At 33.1% G+C, this 24266-nt stretch overlaps 2 protein-coding genes across 4 annotated transcripts; one reads left to right on the top strand and one right to left on the bottom strand.

The window, feature by feature from the left end:
* The first annotated feature begins 1062 nt into the window (after positions 1–1062).
* Positions 1063–4018, top strand: LOC128167653 (uncharacterized). Its single transcript, XM_052833492.1, has 2 exons — positions 1063–1652; positions 3808–4018. Exons 1-2 carry the CDS (start codon positions 1219–1221, stop codon positions 3881–3883), a joined length of 510 nt encoding a protein of 169 aa, XP_052689452.1. The 5' UTR covers positions 1063–1218; the 3' UTR covers positions 3884–4018.
* Positions 4019–5400: 1382 nt separating this feature from the next.
* LOC128166276 (uncharacterized) lies at positions 5401–20243 on the bottom strand. Of its 3 annotated transcripts, none has more exons than XM_052831341.1 (3): positions 20039–20243; positions 19305–19398; positions 5401–8684 (listed from the first exon to the last, which is right to left on the bottom strand). In XM_052831341.1, coding segments are annotated over exons 1-3 (939 nt in total). In that variant the 5' UTR covers positions 20041–20243; the 3' UTR covers positions 5401–7841. The 3 variants fall into 3 exon arrangements, with proteins under 3 accessions (XP_052687301.1, XP_052687303.1, XP_052687302.1); XM_052831343.1 differs by having other exon boundaries at positions 19925–20240; XM_052831342.1 differs by lacking the exons at positions 19305–19398; positions 20039–20243 and adding an exon at positions 11489–11651.
* Between the last annotated feature and the right edge of the window lie 4023 nt (positions 20244–24266).

Genomic DNA, 24266 nt, shown 5'->3' with positions numbered 1-24266 from the left:
TCAGTCCTGTCAGTTTCTATAGAGCTATATGCATTTACAATAAGTCTCGGTAAATGAGCTTTAAATTGCAATTTCCGTTAGAAATCATACTTACTGGATGCAAATAAAACATTACCTTCCTTGCATGTATATATTGGCAATACACGAAAAACTAATTAATATCACGTCAGAATTTGGGACACTTGGAAGTTTTTCAAAATTTAAAAAAACTCGGTTTAATATGACGCATTATGAGGCATTGTTAATTACAAATGAGTATGAAGTATATGCCTGGTGATTCCAACCAAAAATACGTTCCTAATATATCCTTTGATCTCTCTTCCGTTTAAATAACCGACTACAAATAAGGAATTGTCAATTATCTTCGAACCATCATAAGTTAAGACACGACAAAAAGTTTAACAAGTACATTGCCAAAGAGCTAACAAGTTGATCAGTCAATTTGATCAATGATCATTTTAGGCCGTGGCAGTAGTGTGGGAGTTTTTTGTGCTCTGTGTCCAAAATCTAATGCCATGTCGGCAATCCAAATTTCAATTATGTGAATACCTTATAGCCCATCCAAATGTCAGTTAGTGAATGCCATATCAGCAATCCAAATGTCAAATAGTAAATGTCATGTCGGCAGTCCAAATGTCAATTACATGTATGTGAATGCCATGTCGGCAGTCTTGAAGTCAGTCAGTGAGTGCCATCTTGTCACTCCCAGAGTTCTGCGTTTGTAATGCTTCCCTATATGTCGTGTCGGCAATTCCATGGAATGTATGTCATGTTGGCAAAGGAATAATTCTATGAAAGCCTATTACATGCATTCCCAGCTGCGGAGATTGTGCATTTCCTCTTAATAATGTTCTTGATTTTGCAATGGCTAGTCAGAATTATCATATTTTTTTCACATGTTTTCACATGTTACATGCGGTTCTTAAAATTAACAAGGGTTTTTTTTCTTCTTTAAAATAACAAAAAAAGTGTGTTCCTTTTCCCCAATATCATAGGTATATACAATTGTAAAGTAAACAATGATAACACTGTATAACAGTAGAGCTTGCTCATTTATTGATGTTGTGGAAATATAGAGCAACAGATGTTCTCCATATTTCTTTTCTTCTCTACATTAAGCCATATATATAAAAACACCTATAAACACATATACATGTAAGCAATGTGCAAGTATATCGACGATGAACAAACACAAAATTTGAAGTTTGTGTTTCTGATATGAAATATCCAACAATTCCTACGAAAAGATCTTCAAATAGGCTTAGCAGGAGAACCCTCCGATGTCTTTCAAAGGAGGTGTATGGCTTTCTGGCATTACTGGCCATCTGCACTGCGACTATTGGGACTTTCCTGCTCATATTCGGACTGAAGAAGATTCTGATTTTTGACACTCTATCCACGGAGGTATTGGTCGCCAGCGGCGCATTTTTTATACTTTTTGGGGGTTTACTTTTGTGTCTTTCAATTGTCATCTACCAGCGGGAACGTCGAAAGAAAAACATCTGTTGTTGGTGTTGCCAAGACAACGAAGATGACGAGTGGGTTTATGGGATAGAAGACGACGCAAGTGTCAGTCTGTCGGGGTCGTCTTACATAGACTACGAAATGACGACTATCAAACCAGAATCTGCCAGACATTTCAACGATGCAAGGTAAAACCCGACAAAATATCGATACAGAGAGATCTGGCCGATACAGAAATAACAGAATGTGTCAATATTCTATAATCACTGCTTATCAAATGATATAATAGTGTCGTTGTTTCAAACGAAAAATCAATGTCAAAAAAACAAGGGGGCTTTGAATCGCTATTGATGAGTTAACGGGTCTATACATATAAATGGTTCTAAGCAGGGAAGTCTTTGAAATGGTTATTCATTCAAAATTCTTACGACGTTATCTGTAAGAATATCTGTGTAACAATTCTGCAATGTCGGCAATTGTTTAGTGTCTGTGATGGCAAACAATGTGAGGCCACCCCATAACAAATGCATGCATTAAGACCAAAATACAGATAATCGGTACGCTATTGAAATCATTAATTTTGTTTTGTTTCAGTATAACTAATTTAAAATTACATTTGAAAATCATATAAAATAAGGGTTGCTAATTTTGGTTATTTCAGTAATTAAACCCTGTTTTCTATAGAGGACTGATTCCTTTTGTCGTATATATTTGTTTAATCGACAACTTCAGTGTAGCACGTATTTGCCTTGCAGTTGTTTTCTGCACGTCTTCTTTCGGTAGCCTTTCTAAGGGTGAGAACCTAGTAAGTTGCAAGAACTTGTGTTCGAACCCTTTGTATTTTATATATACATGCAATAAAATATGTTCAAACCAGCCTTTCCAATCAAATCAATATTTTGCAGTAAATAATTGCAGTCTCTTCAGTTGAAACTGATTCTCGGCTCAGAAGTATTTTGTCAAATGACCTTATTCATCCAATACTTTGATGAACTTGTCAGTTGTATAACCCCATTGTCAAGATCTCACCATATCATTAAAGTTCGATATAGAAATAGTTATACTGGTTATTCGCAGGATGTTTAGCTATACTATGGAAACATTAGAATTCGTTGTATGATTTCGTGGGTACCCTTCACCCACGAATGGATCTCTCCGACAAATTATGAAACAAGGTCTTTATAGCTTACACGTGAGCATAATTTTTGAATTTACAAAATCGTCGCCAACTATAAATTAAATAGCAATCCACGAATTTTCGTCTCCACGAATTAAACGTGTTCTACGGTTGTTTTCAAGCCTAACTTTTCTCTGCGCATTACGTATTACATAGCTAAGATGTGCAATTTATTGTTTGTTTGTTTTTTACTTTACATTAAAATGTCCTGAGAGTGCAATTTTCCCCCATCATCCAATAAAAAAAAACCCCACTTTTATGTCCCTGTCATTTAGACTTCCTGCGGTAACATTTCAATGCAAGGTACAGAGCTCTGTGATTTGGTTTTCCCTATCTCTGTCCTGTGTTTAGATCGTCGTATATAATTGGCATAGCGCACTGGGTGGCTCAGCTGTATTGCTATTGCAACAATCTCAGTTGTCACATAAAAAAACTGACACCCGTTTGGAGATATACACTTTAAAAACCCGCAAACAATGCTTTTAAAACATCGACGTGTTTTAATTAAACTATTTTCCGTGATTTATAAACATGATGATCTTGCTAATGGCAACGAGAATCAATTTTAGAAGTTAACGTCTTCCGATTAAAATCGGTTAAGTTTCTTCATAAAATGCAGACCGGTATCATACATTGATAAGGGATGAGGAACAGGTTGCAGAGAGTTACCTTGCCTCTTTACCGTTGTGGCTCCTCATGCACGCTACTCCACCCATCCCCCACCCCGCCAATCTCCGACCACAATTATATGAGTTTGATTTATATAGGCCCCTACTCTTTGACCACCTGTGTGGAAATGAAGAATCCTTTTACCGTTCCTATTTTTTTACAAGGAAAATTTCCACCAGTTCTTTCATCAAGGTATATATATACGACTTGCTACAGATAGCCGCGTTTTTCTTATTTTTTAGTTTGCTTGTGCCCCATCCCCCTTTGTCAAAAGTTGATCACTATGGGTCTTTAGTGCATATATACAGTAATCGTAACTCTTTCTGTCCCTGGGTTTTCGCGATTCGTGGGCAGGTGAACCTAAAAGTTCCCACTGGCCACTGATTAACCGTGAATCAATTTACGTATACCCTTTTGAAGAATAAAGTTAAGATATTTACACTGTTAGTCACGACTTTAAATGTTCCTGCTTGATTCTCTGTGTTTACTCATTACAGCTTCGATTGCGGTTGCTCCTGTTGGCTCTGTGACAATCTTAATTCGGACACCAATCTTCCAAAGTCCTTAATGTAATACAGGAAAAAAGGGCCAAGAAAACAAATAAGTCAGAGATATTCCTTCCTTTGATAAATTGTAATTAATGAAGACCTCGCAAGTTGTTATAACTTGTGTCATAACCATTTGTATATGCATGTGTTATATATATATATATATATATATATATATATATATATATATATATATATATATATATATATATATATATATATATATATATATATATATATATATATATATATATTTGTATTATAAAATATGTTCAAATCATATTATAGATTTTAACTGTGACCATATGTGAATAAACGTTAAATGAAGACAAACTTTTGGCCTTTATTGAAGCATTTAAATTCTATGGAGTTTTTTTTCCACGCTATCGATCTGTTACTTGGTTGAAAGTTGACATAGATAACACATAGTTTCATTATATGCATTTATAGTTATTCACTTCCAGTTCCTTCATGGTTCTTCGAAAAAATACACTTATCTTGTTATGATTTCATTCAAACTATCCTTTTATCAAAAGAGACAATTTCATTACGACGAAAGGCGTTAAGGGGATAAACTTTATATATGGTCCCAATTCGGTTTAATGTTATACAGTATGTTATCTCGCGACTTCCTGTTTAAATTGCAAAATTTTCTTTAAAAAAACACATCACATCAATTAAGGTCAATCGTCAATTCTTTTATCATGATTCCAAAAAACAAGTGGGAAACCTTATCTTGGAAAAACCCGAAATGTTGAATATGCTAATTAAAATCATTCAACTTTTAAAGGTAAGGAATGCTAGGCCGATTTCTCGTGTACGTCATAGCCTGACTCCGCGGTGCATTCGTCCGGAAACCTCGTTGCCAGGGACGCTTATTGGTCAATATTATTCAGTATTTTGGGTAGCTACAAGATCTTCGGTCTGTACCAATAATTCAGCGCAACTCCTGAGTGTGTTGTTGTAGCAAGTATATTTACACCCCAAATTGATTTTACGACGATATTTGATTTCTGAAAACCAATACAAATTCATCTTCGCTCGGTTAAACTTGAGGTTTTAATGACCGAAAATTTTGATATCGATAAATCGGTTGTTCGTTACATGAAAACAAATCGTTCAGTTCTCTGTGAAGCTATGAGTATTAACGTACACATTGTTCATTGCTTCACACTCTATTGAGCAATATCAAGAACCCTCTATTCATAGAGGAAAGTGTTTTTAGGGACTTTTATCGCATACTGGGTTTATTAGACTTTATCTACTTTCCTGAGAACCATGAAATTATTCTTTAAATGGTATCAAAGTACTTATTTACGCGGGAAAAATACATGCAAAAAAGTAATTTTCATCTTAGTCGTATGACATGTCCAGACTACAGAAAATAATGACGGGTAATTTTATTTACTCTACGGTACCCCTAAATAATAGCAAAAAGGAGAGGAGGACCTTTACTTCTAAATTTTCAAGTTTTCGCGTTGAATTTTAACAAATTCTTTCATCATTCATATCTCAATTAAATCAAAATAAAACAATGAAAAAAATCGTTTAAATTTATTTCGTTTCAATGCAATAAAATAATAACAATAACATTATTTATCACTTTAAAGGTTTAAACAGTACAAAATACTCCAATACTAAAAAAGATGTCAATACAACAAATCATGCATTCATTCAGAGAAACCCTGTCAAAATAATTGCAAAGTAAAATATCATTGACTGGTTTTCTGGCTAATAGTCAAGTTCAGGCTGTTCACATAAAGTTTAAAATAAAACCTGTAACAGTACATGTATAAAGGTAGGTTTTCAAATACTTTTAAAACATATACAGCCATTTATAAATTTGTGAAGGGGGTGAGATTTTGTGTCAGGTCCACTGTCCATCATTTACCATGTTTACAGTCACAATAACAGTGTATTTACCATATTTACAGTCCCAATAACAGTGTATTTACCATGTTTACTGTCACAATAACAGTGTATTTACCATGTTTACAGTCACAATAACAATGTATTTACCATGTTTATAGACACAATAACAGTGTATCTATCATGCTTAGTTACTGTCGTAATAACAGTTTATTTACCATTTTTTCTGTCACAATAACAGTGTATCTATCATGTCAACTATCACAATAACAGTGTATCTATGGTGTTAACTGTTAAATGATACAATAACAGTATATTTATCATGCTTACTGTCACACAAACAGTACATTTACCATTTTCTGTCACAATAATGGCGTGTTAACCTTTTTTTCTGTCACAAAACCATGATTCTGGGACTTCATGCATGGGAACACTTGCATCTCCTTATTATAAATGCTTCAATGAACGAAGATGATTGCATTGATTTGAAAAATTAGGCTTACATTATCCAGACATTTATTTCTATACCTCCCTCTTTCTCTCTAAAAAAATATCTACATTCAGATACATAACACCAACACTTTTTATATTACTCCTTATATACAAGTAATTAATTTAGCATCAGTTTAACACACAACCAGAACAAAGAAAAATATAAAATAACAAAAGAAACAAGACCAATACACAAAAAGAAAACTTGAATAACACCTAACATTTACATCTGTAAAAGGTACATGTAACTTAGGATTTATAGGTAATACAAAGGATCTATTTGGCAGTGACCATTGTATGTCAGCAGTATCCAAATGAGCGGTAATGTCTCACAATTCACTCCTACAATAAATATAACTAGTGTGACTTCATTCTAAGATTAGATTGCACAATACACCCACAAATGTACACAGGATGGGAGGTAACAATTGAGATCTGAATTCTTTTCGTTTTCTTTTTCTAAAAGCACAAAATATCTTTTTAGTTTTGATTTGATTTATTTCATCACTTAAAAAAAGCCAGCCAAAAAAAATGATCAATTTGGGCTAAAAAAGCAATTCAGATTAGAAAATCAAACTGAATTTCCAAAAATATTATGCATAGCTTTGCCTACTAACACAAAATATAAAGGGATAGGGGTAGGGGTGCAATGGAATTATCAAAGTGTACTAACAAAAAAAAAATATATAATGAAATAACAATTTAATAATTTGCACACAAAAAAAAAATTTGCATTGAACCTACAAAATTTGTGAAATGTTCACAACATGCAATCATAATGCACAGCATCAGTAGTCTTTCCTTGTCAGATTTTCTAATCAACAGAGAATTAACGATAATGGAAGAAAATAAACCCTGAATGAAACCACAAAGTTTAACTACATCTAGAACTGTGTCTATACAAAAGCTTAAAGCAGTTACAATACAAGCACTTCCCTTGTTATCACACAAAATTTGTATACATATAGATTTATATAATATATATATAAGATGAAAGATTCTCTCATGAGTAGCAGAAGACCAGCTTCCTCGCTGAAAGGACTGTATATGATGAAAGTTGATTTTGGTCCCCTTAAATCAACACATAAATAAATGTGTTTCATGCATGTTCAATTTTTTCTTGATGTTTTAAAGAAAGCTGAGAGAGAATGTATGAAATTGTTCGACATAATGTGGCTTCATAAAATAAATTGTCATTTTGCTCAACTTTTATTTAGTGGGAAACAGAGTGCAGCTTTGAACTAGCAAATGTTTTCTTTTATAAGTAATTCTGAATCGATATAATGTGTTTTATAAAAAAAACAATTTGATCAAGCCTGCAGTCAATATTTCAACTTTTATACAATTTCATTCAAAAAATGATAAAATGCTGTGAAAAGGCATTGTGGGATTTTCGATCAGTAATAAGTTTAACCTACTCATGATATTTGTGTTTGAACCAAATTGATTTTTAAAATCATGGTCGAACTTGAGATGAATATTGTTGCAAATTTAACGTATTCATTGTAAGTGAATATTTCAAACCTTCATCATATACAGTCCTTTTGATGACAAAATTGTCCTTCAATGATCAGTGGGACTAGCAATGTTCTTAATTCCTGATGGAGTTTGCTGCAATAACATCACACTGGATGGTCCATGCTCCCTTCCACTTTGTGAAGGCTGTCTGTTTGCTCTGATCCTGTGAATCCACTTGAGGTGGAAGACCGGTCAAAATCATCCTTGGCTTTGGGCATATCAGAAAAGGATGGATTGTCCACTTGTGGCAAGTCATCACAACTTCCAACAGAATTTGAAGATGAGACTTTGTGTTCACTTGCAATAAACACTTCTTCCTGCATTTCATATGCAACGAACTCCCTTTCCTGAGAATCTTTTTGACTGTCTACATCTTCAGTAACATTTATGTCTTTCTCTGAGAATTTTCTCGAAATGGCGTCTGCCTCTTGTATGCCCTCTAGTTTGCTCCTCTGCATAATCCTCTGCTTCTGCTTTTTGCGTTTTCTGGGATGTCTTGCACGAGGCACTGCGGTAGAGTGCAAGTCCTTGCTCTTATTTTGAGATTTTGTTGAATGAGAGGACTGTTTATGTTTCCCTGTAGAAGTGTTGGCATCAGAGGAGGCCACTTTATTCCTGCTTCCAGCAGAAGACTTTCTGCCACTATTTGGAATATTGTTGAGTTCATCCGAGTGCACAGAAGGAGTCTTACTCCGTGAACACAAGTATATGGAGCTCACAAGGACACTTATAAACACAGCAGCAAATCCAGACACTGTCAAAATAATCCCTACGGTCCTTTTGCCTTCTTGGCTTTGTAATTCCGGAGGGAACAGTGCATTGTCAAAGTAGCCATAGTTGAGGATAAGGCAGACTCCTGTGGAGACCATGATGATCCCCATGAGGAACATGAAGACCCCCACCACACACAGGCAGCACTGGGTGGAGCTGGAGTGCATCCTGGGCATCTGAAATGACAAAGGGTGGCACCACTTATAAAACGGGTCTAAGACGCTCACAAAGAACAGCAACAAGTGTTAAGGAAATTTTTTTTAAAAGGAAGATTCATATCTCATTGGAGAGAGCAGATCATGTTTAATATCATTAATGCACAACATCTGACCATAATCTCTCCTTTGTTGTCTACAATACATAGAGGCAAAAGCAATCGATTGTAGACAGATGGAGATGAATTGTAATATGACTATAGTCTTGTATATCACTTAGTATTGACGTTTGTTGTTCAGTATCCACTTCAACATGTACAATCGACATTGCCTCTACGTATACACATGTACCAGTGGATATTGACCACAGAGAACATTTTAACTTATTTCATTGTCTATCAAATATTTTTTAATGACCTCTACAAAAGTTTCCATTTCATTCTAAAATGGTGCTATTTTAATTTTTTGCATACTTCAGTATGAACAAAATAAAGAAGAAAGAGACAGTAAAAAGTTTAAAATGTAAAGGTTTTTATTTTGTAATTGCCTAAATGAGCAAAACAAAGTAATTAATACTGCTGTACCAATGCTAATGTACAAAATAATTCCATTTCAAAAACAAAAACAACTGTTTTTAGTAAAGAACTAGTAAAATGGGGAAAAAAAATCTTTCAATGAAGTTTGGGGTAACTTCTAATTATCTTTCAATTTATTCCCCCTTCCTTCCTATACATTCATTTAGAGGTTAACCTTTGATACAAAACAAGGAAATACATTTCCTTCCCTCCTTCTAACCTAATGCATACTAGTTAGTAGTACTTCCATCTATTTTGAGTTGGTTTCTGGTATTGGCTTTCCGCATGCATATTTTATGCTTAAATAGCCATGCAGACTCTTCTTTATATTATGTTCAGTAACACAGTTGTGAAAAATCATTATTCATTTTTAGGCCACAGTTTAGGTAAAATTACCCGGTATATGAAATACTGTTACATGTGATTGCATGAAGTCTAATACCGGTACTCTAATCTCGTATGAATATTACCAGGTATTCAGAATTCTTAGTCTGCGTTATTATTCAAAAGGGTTACAACTTAATTGTCTCTTTCAAACTACTGTCAATTGAAAGCAAAGTTCGTACAAAAATATGGCCACGGTTTTCAGAATTCTTCCTCTTTGAGATCATGTGTCAGAATAAATCCCATCGTTAGAAATCAGTTGGTTTCTTACGAACGTAAAGAAAATCAGCCGACCGACTATCAGATAGAAATTCATTTATGCTTATAACAAAAAATGGCATGATAGTATCTACATGTGCAGAGTCATCTCTTTCCCATTCAAATGTCAACAAATTTTTCATCAACAATGGAAAATTATAATATATACACCATACATATAATTTTGTGAAAAAAAATAAACACATTCCTCCACAACAAAGCAATTTCCATGCTCTAAAAATCACAAGAGTTTCGTGTTGCTTTCTGTTGTTGTTGTTGTGAGTTTATTGTGTTTTTACAGATTTCACTAAACTTTGTCACGTCACACCTTCTTCGTGAATATTCTATGCATGATTTATGAGCCCGGCTTGAACTTTACGAGATTTTACTACAGGTGTATGCACACATTAAGTAAAGAACGCAATAAACTATTTCAAAGAGAACGTCATTTGTTGTGAAATATTTCTAAGCTCTCTCTTCCTTAAAAACAATGATGAAGCTTTTTTTTTTTGGTTCTAAATCATTAACAAGTATACTTGTATATACTTACTGCAGATAATTGACATGAAGAGAATTCACATTTTTAAATTTGGCTTTATAAATCAGGTAGATAAAAGTTGATAATATTCCAATATTATGACTTATGATACATCAGCAAAAAATGTCATTGTTCTAAACAAAATGCACAATATACAATACTCCTCATTGAATTACCTATAGGCAAGAAGTATTTCATAACTTGTATTAATTCATGTAGCAAAATAGTAACAAAACAGCACGTACAGCTAGAATTTAAACTTCTCAGAAAAGATTATCTGTTTTGATTTATAGTTCGTGTAGCTTAAATTCTGCAGATTTTTTCACAAACAGCATGCTTCATTGGTTTTGGTCAATTTAACTTCTGCAGTCTTCAAGGGACACCCCATGTCTAGGGCTTAACATATACTTAGTGTCTATTGTTCTTTCAAATGCTGATAGCTCTGATTTTTAAATCCTTCTTCAAATTACTGGTCCAGATGACAAGTCTAAACGTATAGTGTTGTAAACCTCTTACATAAATTAATATCCTTGAAAATAAAGAGTTTAATCTGTTCTCCTTATTTAACCCAAATTATATCAAATGACTGCCAAACAAACTAATTAATAAGGGTTAATAATGGTGACATCATTAAAATCATTAATAATCATTAAATATTCAAGAATTATGACTGAGATATTTCAGTATATGCTTGCATATATGTAAAACTCAATCAGTTTGCTAATTTCATATTAAACCATTTCCCCCTTTTTCAACACTTTGTGGAAACCCCTAAGGGCCTATCAAAAGTTTACTAGAAGAGAAAGGTTAATATTGAGAAAACACCTGTTCACATGAGATGACAACATTTTTCTTAGATCTTCGATTATATAACTCAAATTCAGAAAAAAATATCACAGATAGGGTCCTATAGTCGGACAATATTCTTACAATGCATGACACCACAAGTTAATCGATCTTTTCCTACCCCAAGACAGAAGATCGGCCATGTTTCCCAGTCATGAATCCATGACAGCGCTTCGCTTTGTGACTTGGACGATAAAATCAAACTAACAAACAACGTATATTACCTGAATGATGGCCAGGAGACTCAGCTTTAGTCTCTTCCTAAATGTCACACTGTTTTCACTCTCCATATTTTGTTCGCATGTCTATCGACACGACAGCGAGGTAAGGAAATAAACACATACACACACAGTCACAATGTATTCACAGTGACCCTCTTCCACTCGGGTTCGACTGTTTACCCAATCGATACACCAGAACTACCGAAGCTTGAAATATTTAATAGCCAGCATAACGACTACCCGCCATTACATTCCAGTAAATCGTGTATGTGTCATTTAAAAATAGATTTCAGCACATCCTTGATATTCCTTGAGTAATTTATTCAATAATTGTGCTATAATACAGAACATTCGTATTGATCAATTATATAATTTCGTAATAAATAAATAGTAGATGCAGTTATTGAATCAGTCTTATATACTGTTTTTAATGATTTTTTTCTATTCATTCATCATATAGGCTTATCTGAGATATTTTATTGCGGTTTTTTGTTTTTGGTTTTTTTTAACTAACTTATCCATCGACAGAGCCTGGGATTTATATATCTATTAAAACAGTGTATTTAGCTCACCTGAGCCGAAAAATAGAGTACATTTATATTATATATTTACTTGTATATCAGTTGTTTCGTTAAAAGTTGTCACAAATCAGCTCAAAATTTGGAAAAAAACGTGTCACTTCGAGGAACTGATACACATCTACTCAGAACACTATGTAATTTTTGTTAATCAAAGGGAACGTTCCAAAATATTCTAAATAAAATAAAATCAAGAATGTTCATAACTGTTAGTGTTAGTTCTTGTTGCAAACGATCTTTTTGGTTGGCTACACTTATTCATCTTTCATCATAACATATCCCCTCAAACTAGTCTATTTCCCGAGGCTTCGCGTCGGGAAATAGACTTGCTCTCGGGGAACTGGAATCTTGCTGACTCCCTCATTGGTATACTTTAAATACTGTCAATCAAAACGTTACATAAAATCAAGTGTCAGTTCTACCGTATATGAAAATTACTACAACTATCAGGAAATCTTACATTCCGTGCTTAAAATTTCACCATTGCATAAAAGAAATAATCCATGGATATTAAAATCGAGTTTAGAATAAAAGTACGACATATATGCTCATATTTATAGCCTACTCGGAAGCTTTAAGATTGTTTTTTATTTATTTATTTATTAGCTATAGAATGAATTCTTTAGATAAGAAGGAAAAAATCAGTACTAACAGTGGAAGGAAGTATTTTCTCCGACGAAAAGAAGAACGTAAAAATAATTTAATATTTGTTTGAAAAGAGGAAGAGGGTGTCTTGACAAAAATGTAAAAAAAAAGAGTGAATGAACAAATATTGGTGACTGGGCCAGGGAACCGAATTCGGGACCGGTTTTCTACCGGTCAAGTTTAGTTAACCTGGCTTATCATATCAGAATGTATCGGATCTAGACTAAAGTATTATGTCTGTATCCAAAGAAGAAGAAGAAAAACGCTCGCCGCTCCTTTAATTGGTGTTACCATCAATTACTTAGGGAAATATAGCGTGGCATTTCTCGTGTATTTTGGGCAGTTCGTCAGAAATAAAACATAATTAGGGTCAACTTTCCGCAATGCAGAATTTCGTAATAAATTCTATACTTTATCACGATCGATATATGACTCAGCATCTTTTTTTTTTTCTTGTTGCGTAAAAGCCACCCGTGCTAAATAATTTAAGAGCATCAATTTAATTGGAATGTTCAAAACCCTTTAGCGCATCATTAGGAAAATCATTTCGACACCGTTGTCTGGTGGTAAAAAAAATCAATAGTTTGTTTTCTAAAGTAACGATATGGTACGAACGAAATTAAAAAACAATATTAGAAATACAAAACTGGTTGTCAAGGTACCATTATGCGGTATGCGTGAACCCTCAATTGTATCCTATATATATGTACACGCGATACATTGCTTGGCTGAATTACCCAACCACGATCATGCCGTTTATTTTATATCTAGATTATTGGTTTAGTCTTTACTAACTTTGAGGTGAGCAAGGACGTATTTCACCCCGACAATTAATTAAAGCAGTTAGTCATTCATTAACCGAAGCGAAGCGTCTTGACTTTTAGGACTCTCTCAGTTTATTGATTTCATGTTCGATGCATAAACATTTTTAGCTAATTGGTGCACTCTGTCTTAAAACTATGAATAAAAAAAAAGATGACATCCACATTGGAATTGAATAGGAATTTCTTCAGATCTGCACTTAAAACAACGCAGTCCTCTTTAAGATGGATTATCTGAACGGCTAGTTATGGCACTAACTTGCAGTTACTGTAACTAACGTTTGTGCAACCGAATCCTAAACTCTTGTATATATGCTTTAAACTGAACAAGGAAAGATGACATCCGCGCAAATATGCCAACTCTTAAGAAAGACTAAATGTTTTTGTTCTATTTTTTGTTCATTTAATTGTGTTATGTTTATATTTCTTATATAACATTTCTATCTCTGGCATTAAACATTACAGTTAAAAGCACTGTCTAATATTGAATCTGTTTTATACAGTGTTTAAAGTTCTTTTCAATAAATTTGCAAATGCCTAAATTTAAGGCGAATACGTTTCCCTGTCATTAGTTAAACTGTATTGTATTAAGGTAGTCCATCCATAACTAAGGCAAATTTTACAAATTTGATTGATCTATGCTAGAGCAAAAACATATTTTAAAGTTATTATGAGGCTGACATAAACCAAAATCGAAAGTATGTATGTAGTCAATTAAATGAATTTTTTGCACTTAAAAAACTTTTTTAAAAGAGTAGTCCGCTCTTAAGGAAAATTTTAAGAAATCATTTTGTGAAAATATTCGAAGAAAGGGAAAGCTTGTGCAACTTTTTACCAGGAGAAATGCCAGAAAATTACTTGTACTAAAAAAATATAATTAAAAATGCATTTTTCCCATAGACTTCAATGTTTACTTCAACATAAGGTAAATTTGTTAATATTCATTTTTTTTTTAAATTTCAAAGGTGAATTTGTATTATTTAATAAACCCCTTAAAATCACACTAAGATTTTAATGATCAAACTTGCAATCTATTAGATACGAAATATGATAGTTATGGATGGACTACCTTAAAGCTTATGATGCGAAATTTTGATATTTTTCCGTAATGGCTTTACATGAAAAAAAAAGTTCCCAACTTTCCTTAAACTGCACCAACAAATTCACTTTCAATAAGTTAAAAAAAATCCAAAAGAAATGAATTAAAATCTTTATCGTATACCTAGTGTATATATCAGATTTGCAAATAACCTATCGAGAGGAGACAATCTAATCTGGCTTTTTAAAAGACGATATGGGATTAGAATTTTATGAAGCATCGTGTTTGGCCTTGGAATTTGTACGGACTTGTCTTTAAAAATCGAAGTACAGTGTAAATCCTTGCAATTAAGGAAATCCCTGCGAAGATTTAAAACTTGTTCTAAGATTAAAATGAAACAACTTCTGGGGTCAATAGTTGTGACACCGGACGGACCCTGTGATCGTATACAAAACGTTAATGAGAGTGGGATCTTTAAAGACTATAGATTTATATATAGACTTGTATTTATAGAGTCTAGATTTAAAACTTTCAAATGGATCGATATCAATTCGTGACTATGCGATTCAAAATGTCAATTAAAGTTTCTTACATTTGTAGGTCTTGATTGAAGCAAGGTTGATTTTTTGGCTTAGATGTATACTATGTATAATCAATTTATGGTCAATGAAACGGCTTGGTCGATACGACTTACAAATTTCAGAACACAACATTCTACATACACGCAGTAACTGAAACTGGAATTGCCAGGCCTTATAAATACGCTGCAAAAGCAGACTAGAATATCAGTAATACATAATTTGAATAAAAAAAATTAATTAATCATGTTTTGGAATAAATATGGAATTGTGACTCCTCTGTTCAAGGTGCTTGGATCAAAAGTTTTGAACTTTTCCACTTCCGACCTATTAAATACTCAGTTTTGCATATGTAAACTCGCCAGTTTATTTTGATCATAATTTGAAATATATGTTAAGAACGAAGCAAACACGACACAGCCTTGTTAAACGACATCTTATTTATATGAACAGAAGAATGATATGATTTTCAAATATAAGTTCTGGATATGACTTGGAATTTTGAGGTTCCTGTCGTTCTTAGGCCAAGGTCAATTTTGCGCTAGTTCCTTGGGTTCGATCTTGTTTTTTGGGTCTTAAAAATAGTAATTTTGACAACATAATGCTATATTCATACTTCTATGTCAGATCAAATATTAAACCTGTTATTTTTAGTAGTATTACACAGTATTATGATGTTGGTAATGTTAATGATTCGATGAGGCATTAAGCATTTTACTCCAGAAAGTTGAATACTTCTTTTTGTTTTTATGTTATTGTTAGTCGAGGGATGATACAGGCTATGATATGGGAAAGGGTATCTATTATTATATTATCATGTTATTGTTAATGATCATCATCCTTTAGAAAATTGAGCACCTCTTTTTGTTTCTCTTTTTACTGAGGTTGATGATGATGGAAGCCCAACAGTTGTCTTCTAGTAGACAACTTCGCTGATCGTTGGTTTCCGGAAGCGGCGCGTGATGTTGGTCTTATATTGGTTGACATTAATGATGACTTGTTTTGATTTTGTGTTTGTCTAATTTACATTAAGACGTGATTTGGCTAAGTGAAATGCAGTTGTATGTACCTACAATGATAGTTATTGATCGTATGCACATATGAAAGGCATAATTGTACATACTTTATTGTACCGGTATTAATCTTTTCAATCAGCTAAAATACGAAAGTCGCAAAGACGTTAATGCCATGCCATCGAATCAATTTTTTAAAAGCGAGACCTCAGTAGAAAGGAAACAACGATATTAAACCGTTAAAAATAGATCAGGCTCATGAAGACATGTTAGGGAAATTCATTATACCCAATATAGTGTTGCATGAACAACTACATTATGATAGCAATTATGGTTACAACGTTCTACTTTCAGCAACTAATTGCCTCTGACGTCACTAGGACGCAATATTGTTATTTTATTTGGCAGATTTTTTTATATATATCCTAATAAAAGTTCGACAGCACTAGTACTTAATTTGCAACATAATGTTTTACAACTGACAAAAATTAAACCCCAATTACTGGTAAAGAAAAAATCAATACCTAAGGATGGAAGGTGAAGAAGAAGAGAGTTGTTTTTTATTCTTCCGATTTGTACTTTAAAAACATTTATACGTGTTCCTACACTGATAGGTTTTGTTTTGTAATTTTAAACACTTTTTAAAAAATTCACTGTGCATATAAATATATAGCCTACGTTGAACTTGATCTTTTAACTTCATATAGAAATTTGATTATTTTTAAAACTGTTCTGAAACAATCAACCCATTTTTTCCAGCTAATATCATGAGGAAAATCAGCATTCGTCTATTGGTCTATTTCTATAACATGACGTTCAATTTCGCCATAAATTATTTGTACAACTATAAATCTATATATGGAAACTCTATCCTTTCTGAAATGATGCTATACCAAATAATTAATTATTATTTAACAATTGTAATCTAAACTTGCATCGATTGTTAAAAAAAAATTACGATAATATTTCAAATCGAGGAGCAAATTTCTTCTCTATGTGCAGTTGTTGCTTGAATATTGATTCACCAATTTGCAATATAAGCATAGAAATTGCAAAAATTTCGCAACAAAAGACGTTCTGATGTATGTATTCTTATTAACTTGATATATCAGTGGCTTTGAAAAGTCACTGCATGACAATGGAGTTTGTATTTTTGAACTCGATATTTAAAAGAGCAATAATGACAGAACATGCAATTATTAACCATTGATGAAGCTTTTTAACAACAAAATTATTATGACCAAAAATGTATGAATAAATAAAGATAATTACATTTCTTACCTTGACGACAAGCAAATATCAAACAAACCTATTTTTTTTCTAATATGAATTGCAATTTCTTTTTTCTTTTTTTCGCAATGACTTGACATTTAAAGGTGGTGGATACCCCCGCCCCCTCTTAACTTAGAATGCCCTAAGTATCTATGTAGAAGAACATGATCAAACAATAAATAACCTCATAACAAAAAATTCCATCGATTAATATTTGTCATCATCCAAATAAAATCGTCATGGATGATGTGCTTGGGAATCAAGGATTGTAAAAAAGTTATTTTCACAGATAATTTGAATCATCTTTGCTGCTGTTGATTTAAAAAAAAATAACTAGCACTGATTGGGAATCTTTAAAGTAGTTTACAGACCGTGGGCTAGAATGGATATAGGTATCTATTTCACGTGTCGTGCCTTCTTTAAATGACCAAACAATCGCGAGCTCCCGAATTCCACATGCATGCATTTTGTATTCGTGTCCATGGTCTTAATACAAACACTATTTAATTCTACGTGTCGAAATACCCTTTCTTGAAGACATTTTCTTATTTTTGGAACATATAAACACTTTGTAAATGTTGACTTTGCTTTCAAAGATAAGATATCAACCTATCCCCCAATTAACGCTATGCAAACTGCATTTGCGAATATTTATCAAAACATGGCAATTTTCTTTGACTCAAAGCAATAAGACATCGTCATGAATGAGACTGTTATGCAAGAGACACTGGAAAAGTCCTAAAAAAACCTAGTGAAGAAGCAATAAATAAATATCGACTAACTCTCTTTGCCAAGTACTACAGTAGAAAAATTACACGCAAATATACCTTTTAGCTGCTTTATCAGAGTCTTATATAATGTTTAAAGAAGCTGAATTAATAACAATTTCTGTCATCCGCAGCTGTTTGCAGTTAATTCTATTCTGAATTTGAAAGGAGAATCGACCAATGTAAAGTACGAATGTACCCTGAATATTAAATGGAATGGAATGGATGGTCACCCGAACTACACAAATTCACACTGATCTAAGTGTAAAAATATTCTAAGGGTAGAAGTTATCAACAAAATGACTATCGGTGATATTATACCTCGCTGAATAAATAATGAGACTATGAAAAGCCATGAAACCTGCGTTCATTAATTGATGAATTGTGGGATATCTAAGCATCACCTCTAGGATCGGGTTGTCATTTCATCTATCTATCTGATCGTCACTATATCCACTACTTCCTGGCTGTATACATACAGATATAAGATTTCTTTCTGAACCGAATTTTACGTGGCAAAGTTCCAAATAAGCTCTCTCCTTTTGTCAACATAACTGCATGCATATTTTTTGTTAACTGGCATTAAAAATCTTTTTATTAGATATTCTTTTCCATTTCAAACGAGTGTACTTGAACATGTAAATGTTTTGTTTAAATTGTTTACTTTGCTCATGTATTTCAAAAAGTTTATGTTTTAAGAATTGCATCAACCAGAGTTATCAAATATTAGCTATGTATTTCAATCATGAGATAGTTTTGTTTTTTTTATCACAAAACATACTTTTTATTTTTTTATTTTTCATGCATGAATATGATGGGGTTCCTTGTGTCAAGTCGTTATTCTTCAATTTAACTAGTGGCAGTAAATACAAAATACAGCATGACACTTGGATGCTTATACAGCGTACAATGTTACCGATTTATATTGCTGGTAGTTTTAAAACCAGTAAGTTCTTGGATCGTAAACACTTCCCCACTGAAGACAACAACATAATCATACAGTGTAACAGTTATGGTCATATAAATTAAAAGGTTTTGAGTGACGTGTATTAGAAGTGGATTACACGCGATCAGCTAATGAAATCATAATCAAAAACATGACTTACCCATTGTGCACAGGTTGTTTTGTTTGGAGTCTGAGACATTTGACAGGAATCAGCTCGACCATGCTTAAGGTAGTTCCTCCATTCTCGGCTACACCTACATTAAGGGAATCACACACTCGTAAAGAGATTTCACAACACCGCGGTCCGCTCAAACAGCCCGAGTTTACTTAACTTTCATAGACCTGACATGAAGAAGTTTGTTTAGAAATGGTGCAGATTTCTTCCGTACTGTCAGACCTTATCGGTTTAAGTAACTAAGCATACCCCCAATAAATTGAACTTAACTCAAAGCAATCATAACTCTGGACCTTTAAACCTGTTTACATTTTTTTTTCTTTCAGTCTTTGGAAAAACCCATTGAAATGTTAGCGAATATTGCATACAAAGTACTCGGGTGGTTGAACGCGATTTGCTTCATTTGAGCCAGTTATTTGAAAAGAAATGGTCGAGTATTTTAAGGGATGTGAGTGAATGGATTAATGATTCCAACAGCTTTGAATAATTAATGGAAGTCAATATATAAATCATTAAAAGACGCGGCTGCTAGATTTGATAGAATCAATGTTGTCGGCTCACAGAAGACATTTGATAACTAAAGTGTCTTATAACGAACGACTTACGATTTTCTAAAGTTGAAGGTCCAAAATATCCTGCAGAATTTCAAAAACAAAGAAAACGCAGCGCGCTTGCAATTGAGCTTCACTGCGACGAAAAGATTGTCAGTTCACACTTACATCCAGTTGAGAACTCAAAACGATTATTGAGTTCGATTTTTGTCTTTCACAGGCATGCTGCAGAAACAGGGAGTATAAGTGAATACAACTTAAAAGAAGCGACGAAGTCTCATATTATTGTTAATTACTGACGACAACAACAATGCAGCTATACATTGAACCGCTCTGGAACCCACAACATTCGCATGAATACTAGTACCCGTTGCATTGCTCCATGTATATCAAATTATATCGAAAATGAAAAAAAAATCCCTGTACGCCTTTATCCCAGGTGCATTGATTTTCAATACATAAAAGTGACTAAGCTTAAATTCCATATCTCTCAGTGGATGACAGCGGGAACTATAAGCTCGCTGATATTTTTTTTTTATATGCTTGTTTACACAACGACAGTCCTTCAAAGTTAGGACCATTTTATTGTTGTTTGAACCTGACTTCCTGGTCCACACAAACCGATCCCGACCCATGGGGAAATGATTCATGCTCCTATCAGTTGCGATAGTTTATTTACATCCGGGTACAATTTTCTTCAAAAATCTTACAAAACTCTGTCTCTGTCTGTCTGTCTTTCTCTTTCTCTGTCTGTGTGGGTGTGTGTGTGTGTGTGTCTCTCTCCCCTCCCCCCCCCCCCCCTTTGATTTTTCCAACGTTCCGACAAATGACCTCGCTTTGACAGCATAATAGATAATAATAATTAATAATAATAAATGCTAATGGAACAAACTAAAGTAGTTGATGGACAAATGTTCTGGAAATTCCCCCATGAGCATTTTGGGTAGGCGGATATGCTTGTGTACATGGGTCATTGTGAAAGAGTAAGCGAATATCGTGACAAAATGGCAGAATCGATCCATGGTAAAACATCCTCTTTTCATGATCTAGTGATAACACTGCCGACAATTAAAATTATTCTACAACAGTCGACAATTGGAGATCTGAGGAAACGTAACAAAGCACACATACACACACACCCGAGCCGATTACTAGTATCATATTCTGTAAAGAGTGTTCTGTACATCGATTTGGAATGAACTTAAAATAAAAATTTTACAATGCCTTCTCTTCCTGGATTTTTTTTTCAAAGAGGTTGGCGTCGATTTGGAACGATTTAGATAAGATTAAGAATACTAGTATATAACAGAATCTGATGCGTATATTATTCATTTTGTCTTATCGATTCTTTGTCAAATCATCGGTCGATACATGTATACATATAGTCCTTTCAGATTTTGTTTCGAAATTCATTCACGACAAATTCTGATTATCACGAATCTAAACTTGTGTGAAAGATTTATACATGTACATACATGCAGCGAAATTTAACAACTGACCCTTTTGTTAAGGGGGGGGGGGGGGGATCGCTAGTTAACAAATTAACGATCAGATTTGTTTTAAATTTTCAAAAATGGTTTGTATTGCCATTAACTATTATTTTGTAAAAAATATACTAGTATTCCAAAAAAACTTTAAAATTTGATTTTTTATCTATGTACCTATAAAGAGCTCTTCCTCTCAAGAATATTAGATTTCTAATCTATGATAATCTATAGATTTACTATGGCAACAGCCACCCAGCGCATTGCTCGAATATAGATGTACATGTACTTACTTTGTAAATTTGCCGTTGTCTTTTCTCTAACGGTGATTCGTGAAACTGTTTGCAAGCTTGACAATTAAAATTCAGTTTTTAAAGAACACAAATAAACATTAATAAAAACTTTTACTAGACGAAAAGTGTCGTGGTGCTTTATAAGCTGATGCCTCGTACTTTACCGCATTTTCTGTATATTTAATTTTTCTTTTGTGTGTAGTTTTCATTTAACGTATAAAAAGTTCGTGTACCAGCTGCTTCCGATTGATCCGAATGAGCAAGTAACATTGCATGCGGTAGAGACACAAATTTAATTTAAAAGTTATTTTTACATGCTAATGATTCACATGTATCAGCTTGCTTTAAAGTGTCCCTTTTGTCGTCAGTATTATCTTCGATCGCGTTTTTGCAGTCCACAAACAGTACAGTATAGTATTACAAGAGCAACGCAAACTTTTAGAAATATTGGGATAAGAAATATATTGATATTCAGTTTAATATGATGAGTTTTTGTATTAGTCGAAAACTGATTAATACGCTGTTTTTCATTAAACTTTGGCGGTCTCGCTCGATCATTATTGATATTCCTGTTTTTAGCGAGGCATATATATTTATGTGGCCAATATTAAATTTTGAAACATAATTAATAAGCATTGGTTGTGTTCAAGTTCAGATTTCTTTTATTCATTTTTTTTCTCCTTTGCTGTCAGTAATCTTTGCTAGACAAAGTAGCAATTTTAACAAACAGAAACACCAGCACCTGGAAAAAACCAAACGTGCAGTTTATTTTTCACAAGGGATTGAAAACTTTAGGGGAAACTTGACTTCCTAGCTTTTTTTGAAATTCAATTTTACAAATATACACGAATGATGGTTGTAAAGACATAAAGATTAAGATATATGTTTATCAGCCCTTTTGTTGGGATCATAGAACACACATTTACAAACATGTTGCACATGCCTCAAGTGTTGTAAAAATTTATTGTCCGAAAAAATATCAAATTGAAAGATTTTTACTGCCTGCTCTAATCTTGAAGCTGGCTCACAACAGAAAAGCCGAAATTTCCTATCGTTCAGTTTTTCGGAACTTTGATATATTGTTCTTTAGATTTTCTTTTAGGCTAAAACGCGTAAATATTATTATTATTAAATATGTTTGAATATGCAATACCAAAAATTAAAGGTCTTTACTCTAGTTTAACAAAAAATTACAGATTTTTAGATAATAGAGAGCTAAATTGCACAAAGACCAAATACACACCTGTATATGTTTCAAAATTATCAATATATTCGGTATCTCATTGTTTGGCCTTAATTAAGTATGACATATATTTTTCTTAAGATAAAGGTTGGAAATTAACTTACTTTGTGTTCTTTAGAAAATATTGTAAAAAACTAACTTCACGAGTGTTTCGTTTATTCTTTGAAATCAGAAGAACGCTAAAATAAACGCTTGAACCCAATGGTGAAAAGATTTAAAGTCAACCGTATAAACAAACAGTAAAATTGCAATTTGTGTTTCAACATGTCTCTTATTTTAAAAGTTCTTTAAATTGTACAATAATTGGTTTTAGCCGATATATACATTTTAACACCACGACAATTGCTTTGAATTTCAATGAAACCCATTAGAAGTCATCTTAATTCGCAGGAATTCATGATAAGTTAAATAGAATAGATTTTTTTTAATCTTCCAAACTTCAAGCATCAGTTGTCTCCTTAACTGCTATTTACAAAAAGAAATAAAAGAAAAATAAAGGCAGTAATTTAAATGATGACATGTAGAATCAAAGTCTACGAGATACCCTCGATTTGATATGTTTGGCTCATATTGCGCCTCATTTTATTTTTCTTTACAAAGACAATTTATTTTTAACTCATTTGACAATTTACAATTACCCACTGTTTTGCAATTGAAGTTTCAATGAAATATGGCACTTCTTAAGATTGCAAAAACATATTTAACTACGCCAAAATAGTTTGATAAGTGACCATCCACTAGTTGATTGTGTACTATGACAATGTACAATATATATATAATACATTGTAGTTTGTTGTTAACGTCAAAGGAATACTCATTCATTTCTCAAAATTGTGTGTTTTTCATATTCGATTGTTCTTTGTTTCCCGATCATATTATTGAATTGCATAATAAAATATCCTTTAAATTAATCGCTATTATATAATGAATTTTCCAAGAAGAGATTTATTTTATCAAATAAATAATGCAACAAAGAACCACTGAAATTGTGTAATATTAGATACTATTACACTGGAGTGGTTAAAATTAGTTCAGTAATTAAAGACATCGTGTTTTTTTTCACCTGTGCTGGTTGAGCTTAAGCTTGAACAAAATGTTTGTTCAATTATGTAAGTGTCTTAGTGACAGTATGATGCTCAAAGCATGAGAATCTAAGCATTTTGAGAGCTGAATTGCATCGAATCCCACGCGCCATTGGAAATTAACTTGGTACCTGTCTGTCGATTATACTTTAAGTTCGCTGTCCGTCTGACCGTCCGTCCGATCACTTCACAGTTTTAACTCTTTGAAAATGACTGAGTCAATTGCAAACAAACTTAGCACTAAACAATTTAGGCGAAGAACATTCCAATTTATTCATTTGAAGAGTTAGGTTT

This window comes from Crassostrea angulata, chromosome 10 (genome assembly GCF_025612915.1).
Source record: "Crassostrea angulata isolate pt1a10 chromosome 10, ASM2561291v2, whole genome shotgun sequence".
Lineage (NCBI taxonomy): Eukaryota > Metazoa > Mollusca > Bivalvia > Ostreida > Ostreidae > Magallana > Magallana angulata.
This window is presented reverse-complemented; position numbering and strand designations above follow the sequence as displayed.